The sequence below is a fragment of the Equus przewalskii genome, chromosome 5 (genome assembly GCF_037783145.1).
Source record: "Equus przewalskii isolate Varuska chromosome 5, EquPr2, whole genome shotgun sequence".
Taxonomy (NCBI): Eukaryota; Metazoa; Chordata; class Mammalia; order Perissodactyla; family Equidae; genus Equus; species Equus przewalskii.
This window is the reverse complement of record NC_091835.1, coordinates 18076760-18098242: the sequence shown is the minus strand read 5'-3', so window position 1 is coordinate 18098242 and position 21483 is coordinate 18076760. Positions and strand designations below refer to the sequence as shown.

The following is a 21483-nucleotide window of genomic DNA, read 5'->3' as shown; positions in this document are numbered from 1 at the left end:
CATCCTTGGCTGTGTTCTTACCCTATATTCTGTCTGAGTGATCTCATCTACCTGCAATTTCAACAACCTGAAATCTATCTCCTGCCCCAACCATTTGGCCTACATGTCAACTGCTGCTCCCTACAGATATCCTCCAGGCAACTGAGACCTCATCCCCAAGTCCTGCTTCTTTTTCTAAGTTCCCCTTCACGATGAACGGATCCATTGTTCACCCAATCACAAAACCTGGTCATCATACCAGACTCTTTCTACTCCTTAACTCTTCCATATATCATCAGTTGACAGTTTCAGTCAATTCTACGTTCTGAATCTCTCTATCCCTACAGACATCAAGTGAAGACCTTCACTATTCTCCACACAGGGCAGTTGGTGTCAATGGGGCCAATATCACCCCTAGGGGATATTCTAGAAAATTTAGTTGTTGCAATGAGTGGGACATTTATTAACTGTTGAAATCATTTTAAAAAAAAAGCATTGCTTTTTGTGCTCTTGTTTACTTAAGTATAGCCTTCTGCTAGCTTCTATATCCTTGTGGCTGGGAGGGATTGAAGTGTCAGAATAATGAAAGTCTATCTACTATTGCATCTAAGTCTGTCACTGAGAATTAAACTTCTGGCTCTTAAAAAATGATTACGTTGTTCATTGTGCAAAATCCAAACTTGAATGGACTACATAAGGTAGAAAGTGAAAATCACCTGTAAAGCTTGTAGAGACAGCTGGTATTAACAGTTTGGTATATATTCTCCTTTTTATTACATGCTCTATATTTGTGGTCTTTCGCACAGGGAGCCTACTCTCTTCTCTGAAACAGATGGAGACCAAGCGATACTAGAAATGATCACATCCATCTTACAAAGCACAAAAACTTCAAATCACTGCTCTGTTATGTCATTAGAGTCAGGACTGTTGGTACTACCCTTCTTAGACAATCCAAGTGCTTTTGGCTTGTGCAACACACTCCTAATGGTAACTAACTATTCATTTATGTATTGACAAATACTGAAAAGTAGTCAAATGGTCCATAAGCCAGTCATTAGGACTTTTAGTCACTCAAATACCAACGGTGGGCTCACTATATGCCACAAACTTAAGGCATCAAGAGCGCCTGCTCTCAAGAAGACAACATTCTGGTGTGTATGGATGTGGGTGTATGTGTTTAAAGACAATAATGAAAAGCTGCTGAATGACAACACATTCCTAGACAGTTGAGTTCATGAGACTCTACACCAACATACCTGTTAGAGTTGACTCATAAACTTGGTGGTCAAGTGCGCAAACTGCAAACAAACAAAAAACCCCACATACAATAATAAGACTTGCACACAAGGACTATTAAGGTACTTAATTAAGCAATTGTGGCAAGGGTGAAATGCAGTACACACTTGAACACATTTTTTAGATACTCCGGCTCTGAGACCTAATCTCCTGCTTCTAGGGTTAATGTTACTTAATTAAAATAAATACTGAATATCTACAATATGCCAGATACTGCATTAAGTGCTAGACTATCGATTTAACAGTGCAGGGCAATTATATAAAGCACAGCAGTTAATTACATGGGCTTTAAAAATAGCCTGGGTTCAAATCCTGGCTTCACCATGCCTTAGCTCTAAAATGGGAAAAATGATAGCTACCTCACAACGTAGTCTAAGAATTAAATTACATGTGTTTAAAGTGCTTAGCACAGTATCTGCATAGGGTAAAATCCCAAGAAATAGTAGTAAAGGGTAGTTTTGTGGGGGTTTTTTTGCTTCTAAAATCTGATGCATGACTACTATTTCCACAACCAAGATGGGAAAAACAGTATCTAAACAGACTGGACAGCAATATAAAATGAGTGATCTTATTCTTTTAAACCTCTATCTAAAAGTCTTGATTCAGCTTTTGGATGGACAGGATACATGCCCTTCTTAGCCACAAATAAGATGCAATGACTCAGCTCCAGTAAAGTAAACCACGAGGAGTTTGAAGCAGCAGCTGAGTATCTGGTCAATTACCAAAGCTACCAAATACACAGCTCCTCACCAACCACGGCAAAACCAAAAGCTAAGGTTTAAGTGCATACCAGACTTTGCAGTGTGTTTTGCAATTAATATATCTTGACTAGACTTTCAGGGGCCAGTGATATTCCACACTGGATATTATGCAGGAGTCATACTAAAATTCTTTTATAGCCTAGATGGTGAACCAGATGGTTGGAGTGGTGTAGTACTAGTAGCAGTGTTTAAAAAAACGTAAGGTCTCTCAAGTAGAACTACCCTTTACAGTTTACAAAGCACTGTCACTTCTCTGTTCATTTCCTCCCCCAGTGACTTCCTAGTTCACTGAGAATAAAATCCAAACTCCTGACTGTGGCCTACAAGGCTCCTTGGGACCTACTCCTCTCTGGTGTCATCTCTTCTACTCTAGGCTTCAGCCACACTTCCTGGACTCAACAGTCCAGGGCCAGGCCTAAGTACCTTCCCCACACTGTTCACAGACAGCTCGCAGCTCAAAGCACCATGGCTCCTTCCTCATTTTACTCACACTTCTACTCAAGTGACACCTTGTCAAGAGGGCCTTCCCAGACCACTGTTTCCAAAACAGCACCTCCCCCTACTCTCTTCTCCTTATCCTGCTGCACTGCTCCTCCAGTACTTATCGCCACACCCTGACATACGTTTATCTGCTCCCTTCTCTACTGATACAAGTTCCATGAAGACAAGGACTTCGTTGGTTTCACTCATTCAGTGCTGTATACCCAGAATCTGGAACAGCGCGTGCCACATCTAGAATATTTCTAGAATGAGTGAACTATTTCTTTTGATCTTCAAAGAAACAGAAGTCTTCTGATCCTTCATTCCTAGAGAAGTTTCAGTTTTTTCTTTTCTATAGATGAGTAAACTAAGGCTCAAAAGTATTGGACAATTTGTTCAAATACCATGAAGCTAGTTAGTAAAGTGGAAGAGCTGGGACTCCAAGCAAGGTTTTGACTCCAAATCTACTATCTATTAGGTTACCTAGTATCTTCCATGTTACAATGAATATGTTCCTTATGTATCAGCCGGTTTAAACTTGCTTCTCTACCATTTATGTATCAAGATGGCAAGTGAACAGTTACTCAAAACAGTGGAAAAAAGGGAAAACAGCAAAATCCTCAGACAATATACCTGAACATTGTGAAGTCATTTAAAATCAATGCTTCTGAAGATTTCTGACATGAAAAAATGCCCACAATTCCTAAGTGAAAACACGTTAGATACAAAGGTGCATAAATATATATTATAATCTCATGTGTGATCTATATATGCAGATACATATGCTGATCAAGAAAAAAAATATCAAAGGTTAGGGGCCAGCCCAGTGGTGTAGTGGTTAAGTTCGCACGCTCTACTTCGGTGGCCTGTCATTCGTGGGTTCAGATCCCGGGTGCAGACCTACACACTGCTCGTCAAGCCATGCTGTGGTGGCATCCCACATACAAAACAGAGGAAGAGCGGCACAGATGTTGACTCAGGGACACTCTTCCTTACCAAAAAGAAAAAATATATATCAAAAGTTAATAATGGATAGTGAGAATGTGAAATGTATATTAAATTTTTCTTAAGGTTAAGTATTTACAATGTGTGTGTAATACTGTTTTTTCCTGCTTATGAAAGTGCTATTTAAAAAATTACCACAAGATCATTCCCACTATAAAGAACCAGGGCTCCATGAAGGAGCAGGAAATATACAAGATGAGCCTGGGACATCTTACCTCACAGCAAAGATAAATGTGGTCATGCCAAGAAAGACAAAAGGAGACAATCTGAAAGGCTCCCACAGGCCTAAGATGGTACAATTTGGACACAATAAGGAAAATGATCACAAGAAACTGACATGCAAATTAAATATGTGCATATATATGATATACAAATTATTATGTATAGTTACTAACAATAAGTATATATCATATAGTTAATATAAGTAAAACATTAAAATCCATGAAAAAATTATAATACTAAAATAAATTTCATTGGTCATCTTGGACTATACAGGAACAGCTCAATATCCTAAAAACTGGTAAATAAACGGAAAGGAAGGCACATTTATCCTGTTTTTTCTGTATAGCCTGTATTTGAGGGTAATCAAACAGATAAGGGAAAGTTCTTTATAGAAGATTCACATAGCTAGTAAATGTAGAAAGAAAAATAGAAAATTACCATTTTGTAATCCTTCGTGAAACAATCACCAACAGCCACTAAAACCAGTAGGTGAAATGTTGATGGAGAACTTCATAGTGGATACACTGGAGCTGACAACTTGGAACACACTGATCTATCACTAAAAATAGGACAACCAGACATCAATGTGTCTCATGACATGATCCAATAGGAAGTACAAAGCTCCATCCATAAAAATATTTGACCTCCTTTCCCTCATTAAAAAAGAAAAAAAAAAATTCTGAATCTAATCAAGCTTCTAGATCTATCGATCTACAGGAAACACAGGGGATGGAGAAACAAGTTAAACAACATCACAAGGAAGCAGTGAGTCAAACCTAGAACAAGGGACACTTGACTAGACAAACAGTGCATTTCTCCAACAAGTCAAATAGCCCAAGAAGAGGGAAAAAGGCAGCAAAGAACGTTCCATGGTAAGAGATTCACTAGACAGTCAAATATATGGGCCTCTCAGGACCTGATTCAAATAAACCACAATAAAAAAGATACGTTGGAAATTGTACACTAGGTATGATAATTAAGGAATTACTGTTAATTTTGTTGGGTATTATAACAGAAGTAGTAGATATGTAAAAACGTCCTGATCAGTTAGACACACATACTAAAGTAGAGTGATGTGGAATTTGCTATAAAATATTCTAGTATGACCCCTCCCTAAGAGTAAGGTCGGGGGGGATAGATGAAACAAGGCTAGCAAAATATGAATAAACGTTAAAGCTGGAAATTCACTATATTAGAGTCTATCTGTACATGCTTGAGTATTTTCATAATTTTTAAAAATTAGTAATAAAGTTTCAATTCTGAAGAATTGGTATGTTTCTTTTAATCGGTATGTCCACTGTGTTTCTGCTTTGCTTTTTTTCCTCATTTGCCCAAACGTTCAAAGTTAAATGTATCTGTAACTGCAAAATGACCACCTTAATCCAGGTTTCTGACTTAAAACCCTTCCTCTGCTACAGTGTGTCGCTCTTTTTCTTAACTGTTCCAATCTACACATATTTTCATTTTGTCTAGTACAATTCAATAAACAAACTTATCTGTTGATGGCAAAGAAGATAAAGAATATCTATAGAGGAAATAGGTATATGGGCAATGCCTCCTACAGCTGACTTGTCATGCCCTCTCTGAAATAATTCTTGGAAAACTTTGGCAATGCCAACATGGGTAGCCCCTGCTCTACCTGTCCAAAGTCTTGCCCATCTCTAGCTCTGCTTTTAAATACCAGCTCTGCCACGAAGACCCCCACAGTAAAAGAAATCCCCCTCCTCATACTCCTAAGCTTTTAAAATCTTGTTTATTGTGTGCTATTATTATTTACATATGTTATCACCCTCAACTAGTCAGGAAGCCCCTTGGTAGTGGCTTCCTGAATATTCGCCATCATGTTAGATGCTCTTAACATTTGGCATGCTGCTTTGCATAAGACTCCAGACACATCTATTGACTGGAACTAAAAAAGACTTCTCAAAACAAAAACAAACAAACAAGGCCACAGAAATGACTGATACATAAATAACCAGGAGTTAACTAGAAAGTTTTCACCTGAAACCAGGTAGAAATCAGGGGCCCCTACCTAGATGGTCTGGGAGGGTAGGTGAACAGGAAATCTAGAAAGCACCTACAGAGCCAGACCCATACTTGTTGAGCAACTCTAATTTGTCCACCAGTAGGCTGTTTGTGCCATGAATATAAACATAGCAAAATTCTGGCTACAGTGTGATGGATTCGTGTAATTAACCAAGATGGAATACTGAAAGGGTTGATCTGGGTTCCCAAGACTGTGGCACAATGTGAAGAATCATCCTGTTTTGGATTTTTTTTTTCAAATTGACTGTTTTTATTAATGTTAAGTTAGAATGCACTTAATAGCACCAATGATGTGGGCATTATATTGTGATGTGTATTCTCTAATTCAATGTCTATGAACACTTTCTATCCATGAAACTACCCCTGCTCACTTTCTCCAACTCCTATGGTAAATACTTCCTGTATGGATTCACATAAAAGGCTGGCCTTGAGATCTCATGTTGAATATATGCATCAGGATTCAAGGCAAATCTCTTGACTCCAAATTCTACTCTCTGTATTTATTTGTCCTGTCACCTTATATACAGATCAAGCATTACAAAAATGCACAAACATAAAAGTATGATTCAATTAGCAAACATAGTAACCAGAAATAAATGTTCAGACTTTTTCTTTTTTTTTTTTGCTGAGGAAAATTTGCCTTGAACTAACATCCGTGCCAATCTTCCTCTATTTTTTTAGTATGTGGGCCACCAACACAGCATGGCAGCTAACAGAGTGGTGTAGGTCCATGCCTGGGAACTGAACCCAGGGCTGCCGAAACAGAGCGCCCTTAATTTAACCACTAGGCCACCAGGGCTGGCCCCTGAGTGACTTCCTAAGAACACTGATTTTTAAATTCTCATCAAATAGGCAAAAGGCAATTTCTAAGATTATGAGTTAAATAAATAGGAAAAAGACACCCTTGAATGCTCCTTTACCCCCTCAAAAAAACCCCCCAAACTGGCCTACACCTCTGTTTCATAGCTTTTAAGAGGATTCTTACTTTATTGCTCATGGTTGACAACTCAAGTTCCTTCTCTATTAAATCTCAGAAATGCACTGCATGGAGAGCTGGGCTATGAATAGTGTCTACTACTTTCCAGTTCCAACCAAGTGTCCCAAACACAGGCACAGGCCCGAGGGACGATCAGCTTCTCCATCCACTCATCCTTTGGGAAAACGTGGTCTCATCTAAAACAAAACTCTTTTAGGCATATTCCTACATTTTTTCAGAACATTTTTTAAAAAGAGATTTTCAGAGACTTCAAATCTTCTTAACATTTTCAGAATTTAAAGATGTAGGTCAGGGTAGACTATTGTTAGCGGAACATTCTCCACTAGATCCTAATGCCAAAGGTAACTGTTATATACGTCATACGGACCGTAAATTCCATTTTTGTCATCTGAAGTATTAAATAATGCTTATGTGAATCTATCTTTAATAGTATTCTCACAAGTATAAATTTTTAGAACAAAAAATCCTATCTTAATAGCTTTTATTCTGAATGAATTACAGAAGAAGTACTTAATGAAATGAGCTTAGTAAACATGTTTAGAAATAACTTCACTTGGTGGTGTTCTAAAGCAGGCCTTCTGTTAGTCCTTCAAAGTTTCTTTTACTCACACTAAACATGAGAGTATCAAATTATGAATGCTTACGAAATATGCTCTAATGGTACAGTTCATTCTTTATTCAAGCAACAAAGCAAGAGACACCTGCTTATAGGACAGGGCTCTGCTTTAGCAGCTGATTTTTAGACAAAAGTAACTTTACCAGGATTTTTTAAAGCACCAGCTCTGGTAAAAACAAAGCTGTGTGTTAATTTTACAAAGAGGAAGCTCATGTTAAACCACAACACTAATTGAAAGAATCATACTACTAGTGTCAAGTTTTACTGTGGTAATTTCAGCATACCAAGCAGTCATTATGGATTTTTAAGACTAAAGTTATGATAACTAAGTACATCAGAATATTTCAAGCTGCCTTAAATCCTCTCTGGAACAAGGTGGGGCATGTATACACAACCACTTAAACAGTTCTAGAATTCACTTAAAGATATGATCGGAAGTATTTTAACCACACTGAACACAGCTAAGAAACTCTCAGGAGTTAAGAATGTATCATGTATTAGAGCTCTATTACTTCATTCTTTTAAGTTTAAATAACCTTGACAAACATATATATACACACACATACTAACTTGATTTCTGACTTCTGCATAAAAAAGTTTGCTCTTTATATATTTGTTATTTGTTCCAGTTGAGTAGTGGCCCCAGTAGAAGTTTTCAAATGTCTTTTCTTGTTTCAAAGGTAGTTTGCTCAGGACTGAAGTAAGTTGCCATGAATGGGAGTATTCTTCTAAATGTTTTTCTTCTAGTTGTGACTAAATAAATATCAAGTTCTAAATCAGGTTAATAATACTACAAATAAAGTGTTAAAAATTAAGGTCCACGTCCTTAGGTTTCAATTTTCTGTATGAACATAGCTTGGCAAAACTTTTAATTTTGTATCCATAATTCCACATGAAATATGCCTTTAACAATGTTTTTCAAATTCATTATAAAAGTAAATTAAAGACACACTTTCTTCATAGCTGAAATTGTTGGACCAACACAGCTCTTTTCTGAGTCAGCAGGGGGTCACTGCAGCATTTCTCCAAAGGACAGGCTGTTGTGTAACTATATCAGCAAAAATACTCAGGTCATAGGCTTTGGGTCTTATTTCTAATGTGTTACTACACGTCCCTTTCCTTCTGTGCAGGACCTGCCCTGCTTTATTTTGCCTTAAGGATCAGCCCAGCTGTCCCTTATCTTTCTCTCTACTAGCCAGACCTATCTGACTCAGGACAGTCACTGAACATAAGTGTCAGCTCTTTATCTTTATAAAAACTGAAGAAATGATCCCTGACCTGCCCATCAAATAAAGCAAGTTTTCATCATAAAGGGCTGCGCTGGCCACAAAAAGAGCAGACAATGTTCTGTATACCAGATACCAGAGCAAAAAAAAGCCAAGGAAATTCTGAGTGACTCAGGTAAGGTAGCAATCTGGGAGTCAAAACCTGAAGATTCTTAACTTGTACCAAAGCTTATGCCAATTTACACCACCACCAACAGCACATGAAGGCAGCCATTTCCTCATTAGCTAAGCAACACTAAACCCGATTAATCCTTTTGATTTTTACCAATCTGTCGAATTAAAAATGCTATTTTCTTGGCCTCTTCCTCTTCCCATCCCTCATCAACTTAATTCTTTTGATTTGAATTGTTGATCATTAATGACAAGAATATATCTTCATGTCTATTATCCATTTATATTTCCTTAGTAAAACTGTTGGTACATCTCTACTGCCCATTAGTCTACTGGGCTCAGAGTCTACCTTTTTCTTATTGATTTGAAGGACATTATAGAATTACGAATATTTATCCCTTTGGCTCATATTTTTTGCAAATATGTTCTTCTAGTTTGCCATTTGACTTTCAACTTTGTCACTTAATGTACAAAGTTTTCATTTTCTCATAGCTTTGCCTATCATCTTTTTCTTTGTGAATTCTGGATTTCCTATCAGGCTTGTAACTGGATGTTGAATACGAATGTAAGATTTCTTATTTATAGATATCAGACATTATTTACAATTAAACAAAGGTATCCTTTTCTGAAATAAGTTTGAGTAAAATCGATTTTAACAAACCTCACTACATTATCCAATTTGACAAAGTGTAGCAACTTTCACACCAGCACTGCTTAGTTGTGGAAAAAAGTTAATCAAAAAACCCACTGTAACATGAATTCATGACCTTTCTTCAGTTAATCAACTAATTAAATTATTTTGGGGGGGCAGAATATACTCTTTATATATGATAACTATATTTAAATACATATTAAATAAGTATGACATTAAATAAATTTATGTAAATTTGGTATTTTCCAAAGTTATAGGTCTATGATTTGAGGATATTTTAAAAAATTAATTTATAGACACACCTTTTAGAAATGGATTCAACCGATACCATGACAGACTTCTCATTCCTAGACTTCATCTCAGTCTAAGCCATGCCAGAGGCAAATACTAGGATTTAGAAGTAAATTGACAGAACATACCATACAACCTAGGCAGCAATTTCAGTGGGCATCAGATAGGAAAATTTTGTGATAGACCTGTATCCTCACGTCCTAAGCAGTGAGGCCTCCACGACTGGAGTACAGCCATGCGTTGCTTAACAACAGGGACACGTTCTGAGAAGTGTGTCATTAGGCGACTTCTTTCTGGTGTGAACATCACAGAGTGCACTTACACGAACCTAGATGGTATAGCCTACTACACACCCAGGCTACACGTTAATAATCTTCCGGGACCACCATCGTATATGTGGACCGTTGTTGACTGAAACATTGTTATGCGGCACAGGATCATAAATTGAAGTGAGAGACGTCATGCAGAGAGAGCTCAAAGCATTTTGAACAGTCCAATCAGATACATTAACATATAAATTACCATCACTACAGTAGCCTGTGATCTGTCTGGGAGCAAGAGCCATAAATTCACATTCAATCTGCACTACATTTAGCCTTGTTAGCAACCAAATTCCTATAAAATGTATCCAGTTGTGGTTTTGTTATAGGTAAAGCTGAATCTTGGGGGAGCTGACTCAGTAAGAGAACCCCCTCAATTATTCTCCAGGCATTCAGCTTGTCACCATCCCTTTCAAGAGTGTGGGGTTTCAGGGCCAGCCCTGGTGGCCTACTGGTTAAGTTCAGAGCGCTGCGCTTCACTTCGGCAGCCCAGGTTTGGATCCCAGGCATGGACCTACACCACTTGTCTGTTAGTGGCCACACTGTGGAAGCAGCTTACATAAAAGGGGAAAATGAGGAATACTGGTAACAGATGTTAGCTCTGGGCAAATCTTCCTCAACACCAAAAAGAAAAAAAAGGTATGGTGTTTCAAACTGGACTCCATACCATATGTAATCTGATCAGCCAAGACTACCTATCCATATATTTCATAAACGTAGTCTTAAACTCCATTAGTAGTTTTGATAGTGTCATTACATGGCTGCTTTCTAGTGAGCAATTTAATTGATCTACATCTTCTCTACATATATGAGCCACATTTTCACCCATCGTTTACCATTGCATTTTGGGACAGACCTGCAGAACTGAACAATTATTCCTATTAAATTCCTTCTGATTTAGATTCAGCATAGAGTATGACATTTAAAATTTTTTTTTGGATCTTGATTCTCTCATTCAGTGAATCATTAGCTTTCCCTACCAGATTCCTGTAACTACAAAGCTGATCAAGTCACAGAGGTCTTCCTTTACTCCCTGTTAAAAGTACAAATACTGGAGCTTCCCAGTTAAAGCCTGTCATAAATATGCACTGTGGGTACAGTCATTTAAACAACCATAAGGCCACCAGGCCACCTAAGTGCACTACCACTAGCAGCGATGGTGTACAGATTTCTCTGACTTCATGACACACATATATTTATATATAAGAAATGAGTATCACACACACAAAAAGTATCACCAAACAGCACTTAACTTTACTATGTAAAATTACACCAATATTCTCTATTCTATTTCCTTCTATCCAAGTCCACTGATCCCTTCCTTCCCTCTTGTTTAAAATGCTATTCACAGCCCACTAAGCTGATTTCACAGCCAAGTGATAGCATGGGACCTGTAGTTTGTAAAACACATTTATAATCAATCTGAGTAACTCTTTTACTTATGATAGTATCTTATTCACAATGCTAAACTTCTCAAATTATCACAAGGCAAAAAGATTTCACCACTTGGTCTAAGATTTGTAATCAGTTACATATTACAAATCATTATTTAGAAACATCTTTAATACACGACTTACTAGCTGATTTCCACGAAAATGTGAAAGGTCTTATATCAATATGGTTCTGCCATCTCTAATTTTATCCACCCTTATTCTAAGGAATTAAGAGTTACATTATCATAATTTTAGAATCAGTTTCAGAAAATGTGAATTTCAACCATTTCTTTACAAATTAGAACTGTATTTTAATAATACGAAAGGTTAATCAGTGTCCACATCTGAAAATGTGAAACCATCAAAGGATGAAATTATAAATCCATTTTTCTTCTGCATAAACTTGCTCCTCACTTTACCACAAGGTTGTGTAAACACAGTCCATATGATCATGGACAAAGATCACAGCCTTACCCACGTTTTGGTAAATAAGGAAAGCAAATAGTCAATCTCACTCTTTTAAAAAGATAATTCCTTCAAATCAATGTGTGATTCAAAACTTGAACTGTAAACAAGCGGGAAAATTTTTAAAAAGTTCAACTTTAAAGAAACCCTTTTCGGAAAATTATTTTCGTGTGAAAGAATTAAGATAGATTGAAAAAGTAAGAAAATGCTGTGGTTCTAAAAAGTTACACCTATGAACAGTGAAATGATCTTCATCTTTTCTTTTTAGTCATTCCAAAGAAGAACTATTATTTTGAAGCAACAATTTCCTTTTTTAAATTTACAACATTAAAACTTATTTCTAGAGGATCAGATGTAAACCTGGAAAATCACTCTCCTTCAAGGTCCAAGTATTGCTATTTCTGTTCTGGCCAAACGCCCACAAAAGCACAAACATGCCACAAAACCAGCCTGAGCCGAAGCACCATAGTTGGAGATTTGAAGGTTTGTTTTCTTTTTAAACTGCTCAAAGACCATTGTATGGTGGTATTTAGTGTAAATAGACTTTTTCCAGCAGAAGTATTTAGAGTCACAGAACGCACAATTACATGGCCCTTTAGAGGATCTCGTAGAACTTTTAACCCAAGGATGACTGAGAATTCTAACCAGTCAACATATCCTTTCCACCCTTCCATACGAGTACCCTAACTGGCACATGGAGGCCTGATGCTGGGTTGAGAGAAAAATTCTAGATGAAATAATGAAGGTAAAAAACATTTCATCTCAGAGGAAGTAGTCACTGAAGTTTATTTGTCAAGTGATTGGCATGATCCAATGTAAAAGCTCTTGCTTGCGCTTTTGGAGGAAAAAAGTTCCCCATCATACATCCAAAACTCAGCTCGTGGACAAAAGATGTGGTCTCATCTTGCAGTAGAATACACTGGGAGTTGTTCCAGGACTTAGAACACAGCTGGGAGACAAGGCACACACACAGCAAGACTGAAATCAATGGGAGACTAACATCTGCCACCAGATCCTGTATGAAAAACCCAAATGAGTGATATGAGTGGCAAGTTCAGAGGGTCAGCACTGTGTGCTGAAGGCCTCAAACTTCAACCGAGGAGATGCTTCTTGAGCTGCGTGGTGTCGACAGGAAAAATTTGGCTAAGAGTCAGAAAATGTATTACAATTGACTGGAGAGCTTTATGCAACAATCTGAACTATGATAAAGAAACAAAAATTATTTTGTAATTCCACCAAGCTCTGGTGGGTAATAAAGTATCGAGTGAAAAGGAAGGCAGAAGGTGAAAAACTCACTGTAAACCCACGTGCTGTTTACAGAATAATCACATGCCTTCTTTTACTGCTCAAAGAACATTCCATGCCTCATGGAGTGTTGCCTTCCAGGTGAGTGCTGACATCACAATATAGTCACCATGGAAAACTTGCCTTTTAATCTGAAAGCTGTGTGTAAAATGTACAGCAAAAGCAGCTTATAACCAAGGGAACATACAAAGCTTTAGGTAGAGGCCCCAAAACATTCAGAGGAGCTACAATGGATACACTTACTTACATTAAAAACTTCTTTCCTTCTATACAAATTCTAAACATAGGATTTCATTTTTCCTTTATTTCAGCAGAAGAATGCTACTAACACAAGTGAATGTGACAGCTAAACAAAATATATGTGAAAGTGTTCTGTAATCTGCAAAATGGCATACAAACAGAGACTATCATTTCTGTGCAGGTCTCAAAAATCTACCTTCCTGGTTTTTAACTTGATCTCCCAAATGTTGGAGTTACTGCTAATCAACTGCCAAACTGTCAGAATCTTAGTGGTTCAAAAAGGAAGTTAATGTTAATTAAAGTTAGGTTTTCTCCACGTGTTCTTGGGAGTAGCGGGTGCAGAGGTGGAGCTCATTCCATAAAAGTGATGCAGGCTTTGAAGTTTTTCCAGACCAGGATGACTGATTCTCACAGTGGCTTTAAAATCATGCTCTGAAGTCTAGAGCAGGTGGGGGTCCACCTCCTCTCCAGCCCAAACACCTCCCTCCTATCAGGTTTTTATATTGGGCTTCTGTGTCAGCAATTTAACAAATTTTTTAAAACGACTACTTTATGGCATAATACAAGGTCCATTAAACATGTCTGCATGTTGAACACAGAATTATTTTCTGAGGAAAACACTAACCTGGGCTCCAAGTCAATTTATACAACTAGATTTAAAATCAAGCCCTACAGAGCAAACTAGTTTTGTTTGCTGTTTTTGGTCCTAACCACTATTAAATAGCTTTGCCCTAATTATTAAATTAAAAAAATCAAGGGGCTGGTCTGGTGGCATAGTGGTTGGGTTCGGGAGCTCCGCTTTAGCAGCACAGGGTTCACGGGTTCAGATCCCAGGTGCAGACTTACACATCATCATCAAGCTCACGGAGCCATGCTGAGGCAGCATTCCACATGCAAAATAGAGGAAGATTGGCAGAGATGTTCACTCAGGGCCAATCTTCCTCACCAAAAATAATAATAATAAAAATAAAAATAAAAAATAAATGAAATAAAATCAAGTCCCAGTTAAGCTTTTCACTTTTCAAAGGCAGGTATTAGTGCTGCCCACCAGCCCAGCTAACTGTTAAAGCAGAGGGGTTACGAGAAACTCTAACCTTGGACTTCTCTGGTACCCAATTTTAATAGAAAGTTCAGTGGTACGAATAATTACAGAGGGCGGCTTCCAAAGCTCCAGAGCACCAGGAAAGCACTGACTTAATTCAACTGCACTCCAGCCTAACATCACGCCTTATGTCTTGTACTAAGACGTCTTAAACTTGAACTCAAGTACTTCACCATTACAGACACTACAGAGAATTCAGAGAATTGTACTAAGGACCCCCGAGTCCACACTAATAAAGAATCCACCGGGTCTCACTTGCTGGAAAAATTATGCTTCTCCTAAGTAGCTCGTTTGTTTTCCACCTCATGAACACAGTCTTGGAATTCATCTTGTTTTCTTCTTTGTTCTGGCTACTCCAAACCAAATGTGTGGTCCCCATCGAGCTAGTATAAAAGACGTGCATTGGGCCAGTTCCGTGGCGGCAGCAGTTAAGTGCACGTTCCGCTTCAGTGGCCTGGGGTTCGCCGGTTTGGATCCCTGGTGCGGACATGGCACTGCTTGGCATGCCATGCTGTGGTAGGCGTCCCATATATAAAGTAGAGGAGGATATGCATGGATGTTAGCTCAGGGCCAGGCTTCCTCAGCAAAAAAAGGAGGATTGGCAGTAGATGTTAGCTCAGGGCTAATCTTCCTCAAAAAAAAAAAAAAAAAAAAAAGGCATGCATTTATTTGTGTACTAAACCTGCCCCCAAAATCACTTCTCTTTATTTTTCCTTTGCTCCTTATCTAATTCTTTGGAGTGAGGGGAAGGATGCGACAGAAAAGGGAAGAACAGAGAAGGAAACATACCCCCAATTTTTTCCATTTCTCTAAAATAGAAGGCAAGGAACACAAAAAAATAATTAGCTAATTTTAGCATGAGAGTATGGCTTTTAACCTTACCACCCTGATACATCTGTTAAACACTGTAAGATCTAGTGTGTCGATCTTCTTGCTTGGGTGGAAGTAGGTAACACTGCTAAGGAGACATCCTGTCTGGAGAGAGAATACTAAATAAAGGCAAACGGGGAAAGTGTATCAACACAATCAACATGTATGGTGTATGGCAAAATACGCTATTTCCACGGCAAAATATGCTATTACCATCTTCTTTTTTCAGAGTCAAATGATTTCTGTCTATGAATACCAATGGCCCAACCTCCTCTGTAATGTGAGAGATGGTCACCACGGCCCTCCATCTCTCAAAGAGGGCCTACCCCAGCGGGCAGTGCCTGTTTAATCCCTGTTATTCTCCTTTCTGCTAAGAAAGGATAAACAAAAATATTTCAAGTTTATAGAACATATTTTTCAAGTCCCTATTATGTGGGAGGCATTACAGACATTAAGGTCTAAATGGCTGCTCTTATAGAAAAATATTTTTAACCAGTTAAAGAAAACGTATTCTATTCGACTAGTGTAAAAAATATCATTCATAAATTAATAGCTGAGCTGTACTTCCAAACCTCTATTCTATACTCTACTCCAGTTTCTTCTGGGAAATTAGGGAAAACAACTGAAGATGTCTGGGGGTGAGGGGGGTGGGGGAGGCAATGGGGGAAGGGCACCTCATTAATGTAAATGAGAACGAGGAGATAAACCAAAATGCTAGCCAATCAACAAATGCTGGCAGTTTAGACTAAAGGCATGCTGACAAAGCAGAACAATGTTCCACCTGAGGGTAGCAAACACTCAGTCCCTCCTTCTGTATTTCCAGGATTGTTGAGTGAATTTAAGTGCAGTGACTTTTTAGACAAGGATGGAATTCCTTGGGGATCTTCTGGGCTAGTCCTTTACACACTCCTCTGGGCCTTGAGGATATCTATGGCCAAAGGAGCTAAAACGGAGCCTCCTTTTAAGGCTAAAATGAGAGACAAAGGACACAATAAGAAGGAATATATGGCCTCAGGGCAGGAAAAAAACCAAGAAGATCGTTAGAACTTATATCTTGGACAACTAAACAAATCAGACAAGAGGATAAGAACCCCAACAATCCTCATAGTCGGGAAGATCATAGGTCACTCTCTATCCCAGAACCATCTCCTTCCCCCAACATACACCATTACCACAGCTCCAATGGGAGGCACTATAGTCCTACAAGAACCACACCTCTGCTGGCCCCAGCAAAGTAACCTACAGGGACAGGGAGACCTCTTGAGGGGCTGAAGTGTGAAAGAACACTCACGAAATGCAAGTGGCCAGGCTCTCTCTCAGGTGGAGAAACCGGTCTGCAGAGAGGACTGGGGGAGGAAGCAGAGAATCAGAGCAGCAAATAGACAGTCATAATGGAGTCTGGTTCCTGGTTCTGGCTGTTGGTGAGGCCCAGGTGCATCTCTGCCTTTTCCCACACCTTGAGTGACTGACTCTTCCCTGGGATAAACTCTCACTAAAGCCCTGCCTTGTTGGAAGAAACAGGAGAGTTCCAGGTAAACCAGGGGCTACTTTCTGGCCGTCACTGTTCCCGTGCTCTGCCCCAGAAAGGCAGCTCTGCAGGGAAGGGCTCAGACATTTCCCCTCTTAATCTTGCAGAGGGCCCACTCTGGCCTCGTGGAGACTGAGTGGCACCACCTTTTATTCTTCCACGTACTCTGAAAACCTAATTTTGGGGCTGGAGATCTGAAATATGTCATTAAATGACAGAGGAAGAAACATAAAAAAAAAAAATGAAAATGTGAAAACAGGTAACTCGGCTTATTCTCACAAATTGAGAATAAAGTTCAAGATTATATAAACAAGGGCAAGTTAAATAGTTTTTTCCTGGCCATCGTAAACTGAACTCCCAAGACAATCTTGTGAAAGTCCTGATCTTTCCCTTGGATACAGTTGCTCTAAAACTTGGAAGAAATATGCAAAAGTAAGTATTAAGAATTAAAGACTACATAAATATACTGTGTAAGTGTATGAATATTGGTATATCATCTCCCTAGACAGTCCTAAGAGTTATACGGCATCCAACAACAACCATTTAAAAACTACAATTCCCCAACTTCTCTTTCTTGAGTAGTTCCTCAGAAGCTCAAATCAAAGAGGGAATTCAGGTGAAAACAAGGTGTTTACATTTAGAATCTCTCCTTTCAAGAGTGTGAGTTGAGACAAAGCAGAACATTTTAAAGTTAGAGCATCACAGTTCCCATTCAGAGAGAAAAGTCATGGCAACCTACTGAAAACTCTTTCGGTTCCAAATGACCAGTAGCTGCCAGAATTAGCACCTCAAAATCAAGTTACCTTAGGGGAAGACGCCCAAGGATCTCACAGACAGCCTTGCACCCTAAGCATCAAAAAAAATGAGAGGAAGCGGTAAAGAAACAGCTGCCTCTGCAATTACTAAATGTTACATGATATAACTCATCATCCAAACAAGGACAATTTGAGGAGTGAAGGCAGACACACTAACAATGGGCATAAACCCAGACTTTCCCTGGCAAACCAGGACACCTGGTCACCTCTCCTAAACTGTGGCTTATCTCGCCTCCCCGATGAACAACCAACTTTTCTGTGCATGTAAACTCTTTCATTTCGCCCGACCTGGCAAGGGCAAAGCCCCTCCACTTACAGCAGGGCCTAGCAGGGTCACCTGCACATAAGTATTTGTTAGTGGTGATGAAAATAAGTCTCTCTTGGCAATATCTGGTATTTCAAATCAATAAACATCTACAATTTACTAGGTTTATGCAGGAACATGCCCACATCATGGAATAACTGTAACTCTCCAACCCCCTACCAACTACTCTTTCCTCCAGGCCAGGTGGTCAATGAGCTGCCAGCTCCCCTAGAGGCATACCCTTAAATGTTATCCTGACTCATCTCACCCTGCTCATTGCTGTCAGGATCAGAACGGGCTGAGCTAACTGATGTAATTTCCCCAACAGACCAATATCTTAGTGTGAGCTTTTTTCCTCCTACTGAACCTCTGAACTATTTTACGTTGGCTTATGCACTCTTGTTTCTGAAAATGATAAAAAATACATTTCACGCATGGCCCTGGAGAGCAAGAGTCATCTTCATACACTCCTCACAAGGTGGGACACTAAAGGAAAACCAGCAGGGAGATTGTGTTTGTGTGCATATCTGAGTTCTAAAAGAAGGTGAGGTATAAGGTGTCTCCTCAAATCCAAGTATGGGGTTTTAAGACTGACTGTGATAAACCTTGAAACTCTAACACTTCCGAGCTCTCTGCTAAGAGATGACCTCACTGGGCTACCAACTCTCTCCTTTGACCACTAGGATATTCTCAGCACTAACTCCACCTTCTTTAGGCTTACGATGCTGCATCAAGTAGGCTGTACCAATAAAATCAGTGTGACGTCAATTGGAAGAATCTAATGTGTCTGAATATCTTTAACAACTCAAATATTCAGAGAAGCAAACTCTACCCTCTTCTATCCAATAGCTGAAACAGCTCGATATTTTAAAATAGCTTTATTCACATTTAATTCATATACCATACAATTCACCTATTTAAAGCACACAATTCAATAGTTTTTAGTATATTCACCAAGTTGCACAGCCATCACCACAATCAATAAAGTAGCTAGGTTTTTTTTTCTTTTGAAGACACTGGCGATGTCTTATAGTAAGGACAAAAAAAATAAATACATATTATTTTTCCCTGGCTTATATGAAATGAACATTTTAGACTCTGGATATATATATTGGACGAAACTATTTCCCAGAAAGGCCCAATGGGCAGTATATGAAATGCCTTTTCTTGTGTCTTAACGCATCCCTTTGAGCACAAGCACTACCACTTTTAAAAATCTCTATTTAACAGTCCTCCCTCATTGTTTATTTGCATTTCTTTTATTTAGCCACTATCTGAACTGACTATTCACTTACCCAGTGTTTAAGCCTTTAACCTGTTTGAAAAATAGCATGCTTTAAGGGTTGAGAGCACCAGCTCTTTTCAGACTCAGGTCTGAATCTGCCCAGTTTATTTAGTAGAGGTGTGGACCGACACCCTTGGGCAAAACATTTACCTTCTGAGTCTCAATTACTGATAAAATGATGGATGATTGTTAAAATTTTAACATGAATAAAATGCCCAGAGTAGCATTTAAAGCCTAGGAGGAACTTACTAATAAATGGCAGTTACCAGTTTGTCTGAGTTTTTACTATATGGAGGTAAATATTAACCCTTTGTCCACCACCATGGAAAATTTTTTCACACATTTATCTTAAGGTTTTTTTCTTTCCATCACTTGACAGGGATGGAAATAAGCCTGCTTCCTCATGCAAAGGTCTGATAAATATTCATATAAATGTTCTTCTAAGTGATGCTTTTAATTCATTCTTCCATCAGATTTACTTTCATAAAGGGTAGCTTAATTATCAAAATTGTCTTCCCAAAAAATAGATGATGAATTGTCTAAAAATCTCTTGGTAAATAATCGTTCCTCCTTTCCCACTGATGTGATGTCACTCACATAGCAGGTGCATGTAAGGCTTTTACTGAGCTCCCTAAGTTGACTTTTTACAATTCTGACATATTCTCTGGCCAACACTATGGTAATTTAACTTGGGGAATTATCTTGCTTCATAACCATCAGTCTTCACATTGAAGAACATGGTAACTCTCCATTCTTAACTATTTTTTCACACAATTAAGTTCATAGTTTTCTTCATAGATATCCCAAAAATTTCATATAGATCCCCCTTCACTTTAGGCATTTCATTTTTTGTTGTGATAATGAGATTTTTCTCCTAATATTTTTTTTTAAAAGATTTTATTTTATTTTATTTTCCTTTTTCTCCCCAAAGCTCCCCAGTACATAGTTGTATATTCTTCGTTGTGGGTCCTTCTAGTTGTGGCATGTGGGACGCTGCCTCAGCGTGGTTTGATGAGCAGTACCATGTCCGCGCCCAGGATTCGAACCAACGAAACACTGGGCTGCCTGCAGTGGAGTGCGCGAATTTAACCACTCAGCCACGGGGCCAGCCCCTCTCCTAATATATACATATTTTTTTAAAGATCTTATTTTTTCCTTTTTCTCCCCAAAGCCTCCCAGTACATAGTTGTATATTCTTAGTTTTGGATCCTTCTAGTTGTGGCATGTGGGATGCCGCCTCAGCGTGGCTTGATGAGTGGTGCCATGTCCACGCCCAGGATACGAACCAACGAAACACTGGGCTGCCAGCAGTGGAGTGCGCGAACTTAACCACTCAGCCACGGGGCCGGCCCCCCCCTCCTAATATTTTTATAATTAGATATTGCTGGCAAGAAAAACACTACCAATTTTTAAATATCTTTATGTGGTATATAGCTATCTTATTGGACTCTTATTTTTAGTTTTTCAATTGATTCTGTTGGTTTTCCTAGGCTTAAGATTGTCACACCTGCAAATATTGCTATTTCTACCATTTTTTCCTAACAGGGCTATCTTTTACAGGATGTATTCTTGCAATGGCCAGGATAGCATCAAACATTGGAAGTGTTACTGGGCGTGTTGTTCCATTTTCCGATTTCAAGGGGAATTCCACCCGTGTTTTCCCATTAGTCGACTGTTCGCTGTTGATTTAAGACAGATATTCTTGTATCTCCTACCAGCTTTTAAAGAGTTCATAATCAGGAAGAATTGGTGAATTAACGTTGTTATCTTGGCACATACTGGGAAGATACAGCATGAGGTTCAATATATGCTGGTGCCAGACACCATGGGTTCAAAACCAGCCTCAGCGACTGACTAGCAATTTGTCCTTGGGCAGGCTATTTAACTTCTTGGCCTAAATTTCTCAATCCATAAAGTGAGGGTAATAATAATAATAATAAAATCTCTTTCTTAGGGTTGTTGTGAGGATTAACTGAGATAATGTATTACAACAATGCCTGGCACAGAATAAATACCAAGTATTACTTGTTATTTGCCCTCTTTAATTAAGAGAATTTCTTATTTAAATTTGTCG

The 21483-nt window shown here is 38.6% G+C and overlaps 1 protein-coding gene across 5 annotated transcripts in view; it reads right to left on the bottom strand.

Moving 5' to 3' along the window:
* The window catches only part of CAB39 (calcium binding protein 39), an 83506-nt gene that overhangs the window by 50337 nt on the left and 11686 nt on the right, over positions 1–21483 (bottom strand). Inside the window, exon 1 of one of the 5 annotated variants that reach the window (XM_008530042.2) lies at positions 4182–4315. The exons of the other annotated variants lie outside the window; for them this stretch is intronic. Within the exon in view, the coding sequence (XP_008528264.1) occupies positions 4182–4184 (3 nt within the window). The 5' untranslated portion in view covers positions 4185–4315. Of the gene's footprint in view, positions 1–4181; positions 4316–21483 lie in introns of those variants that run through there. 5 annotated transcript variants of the gene reach the window in all.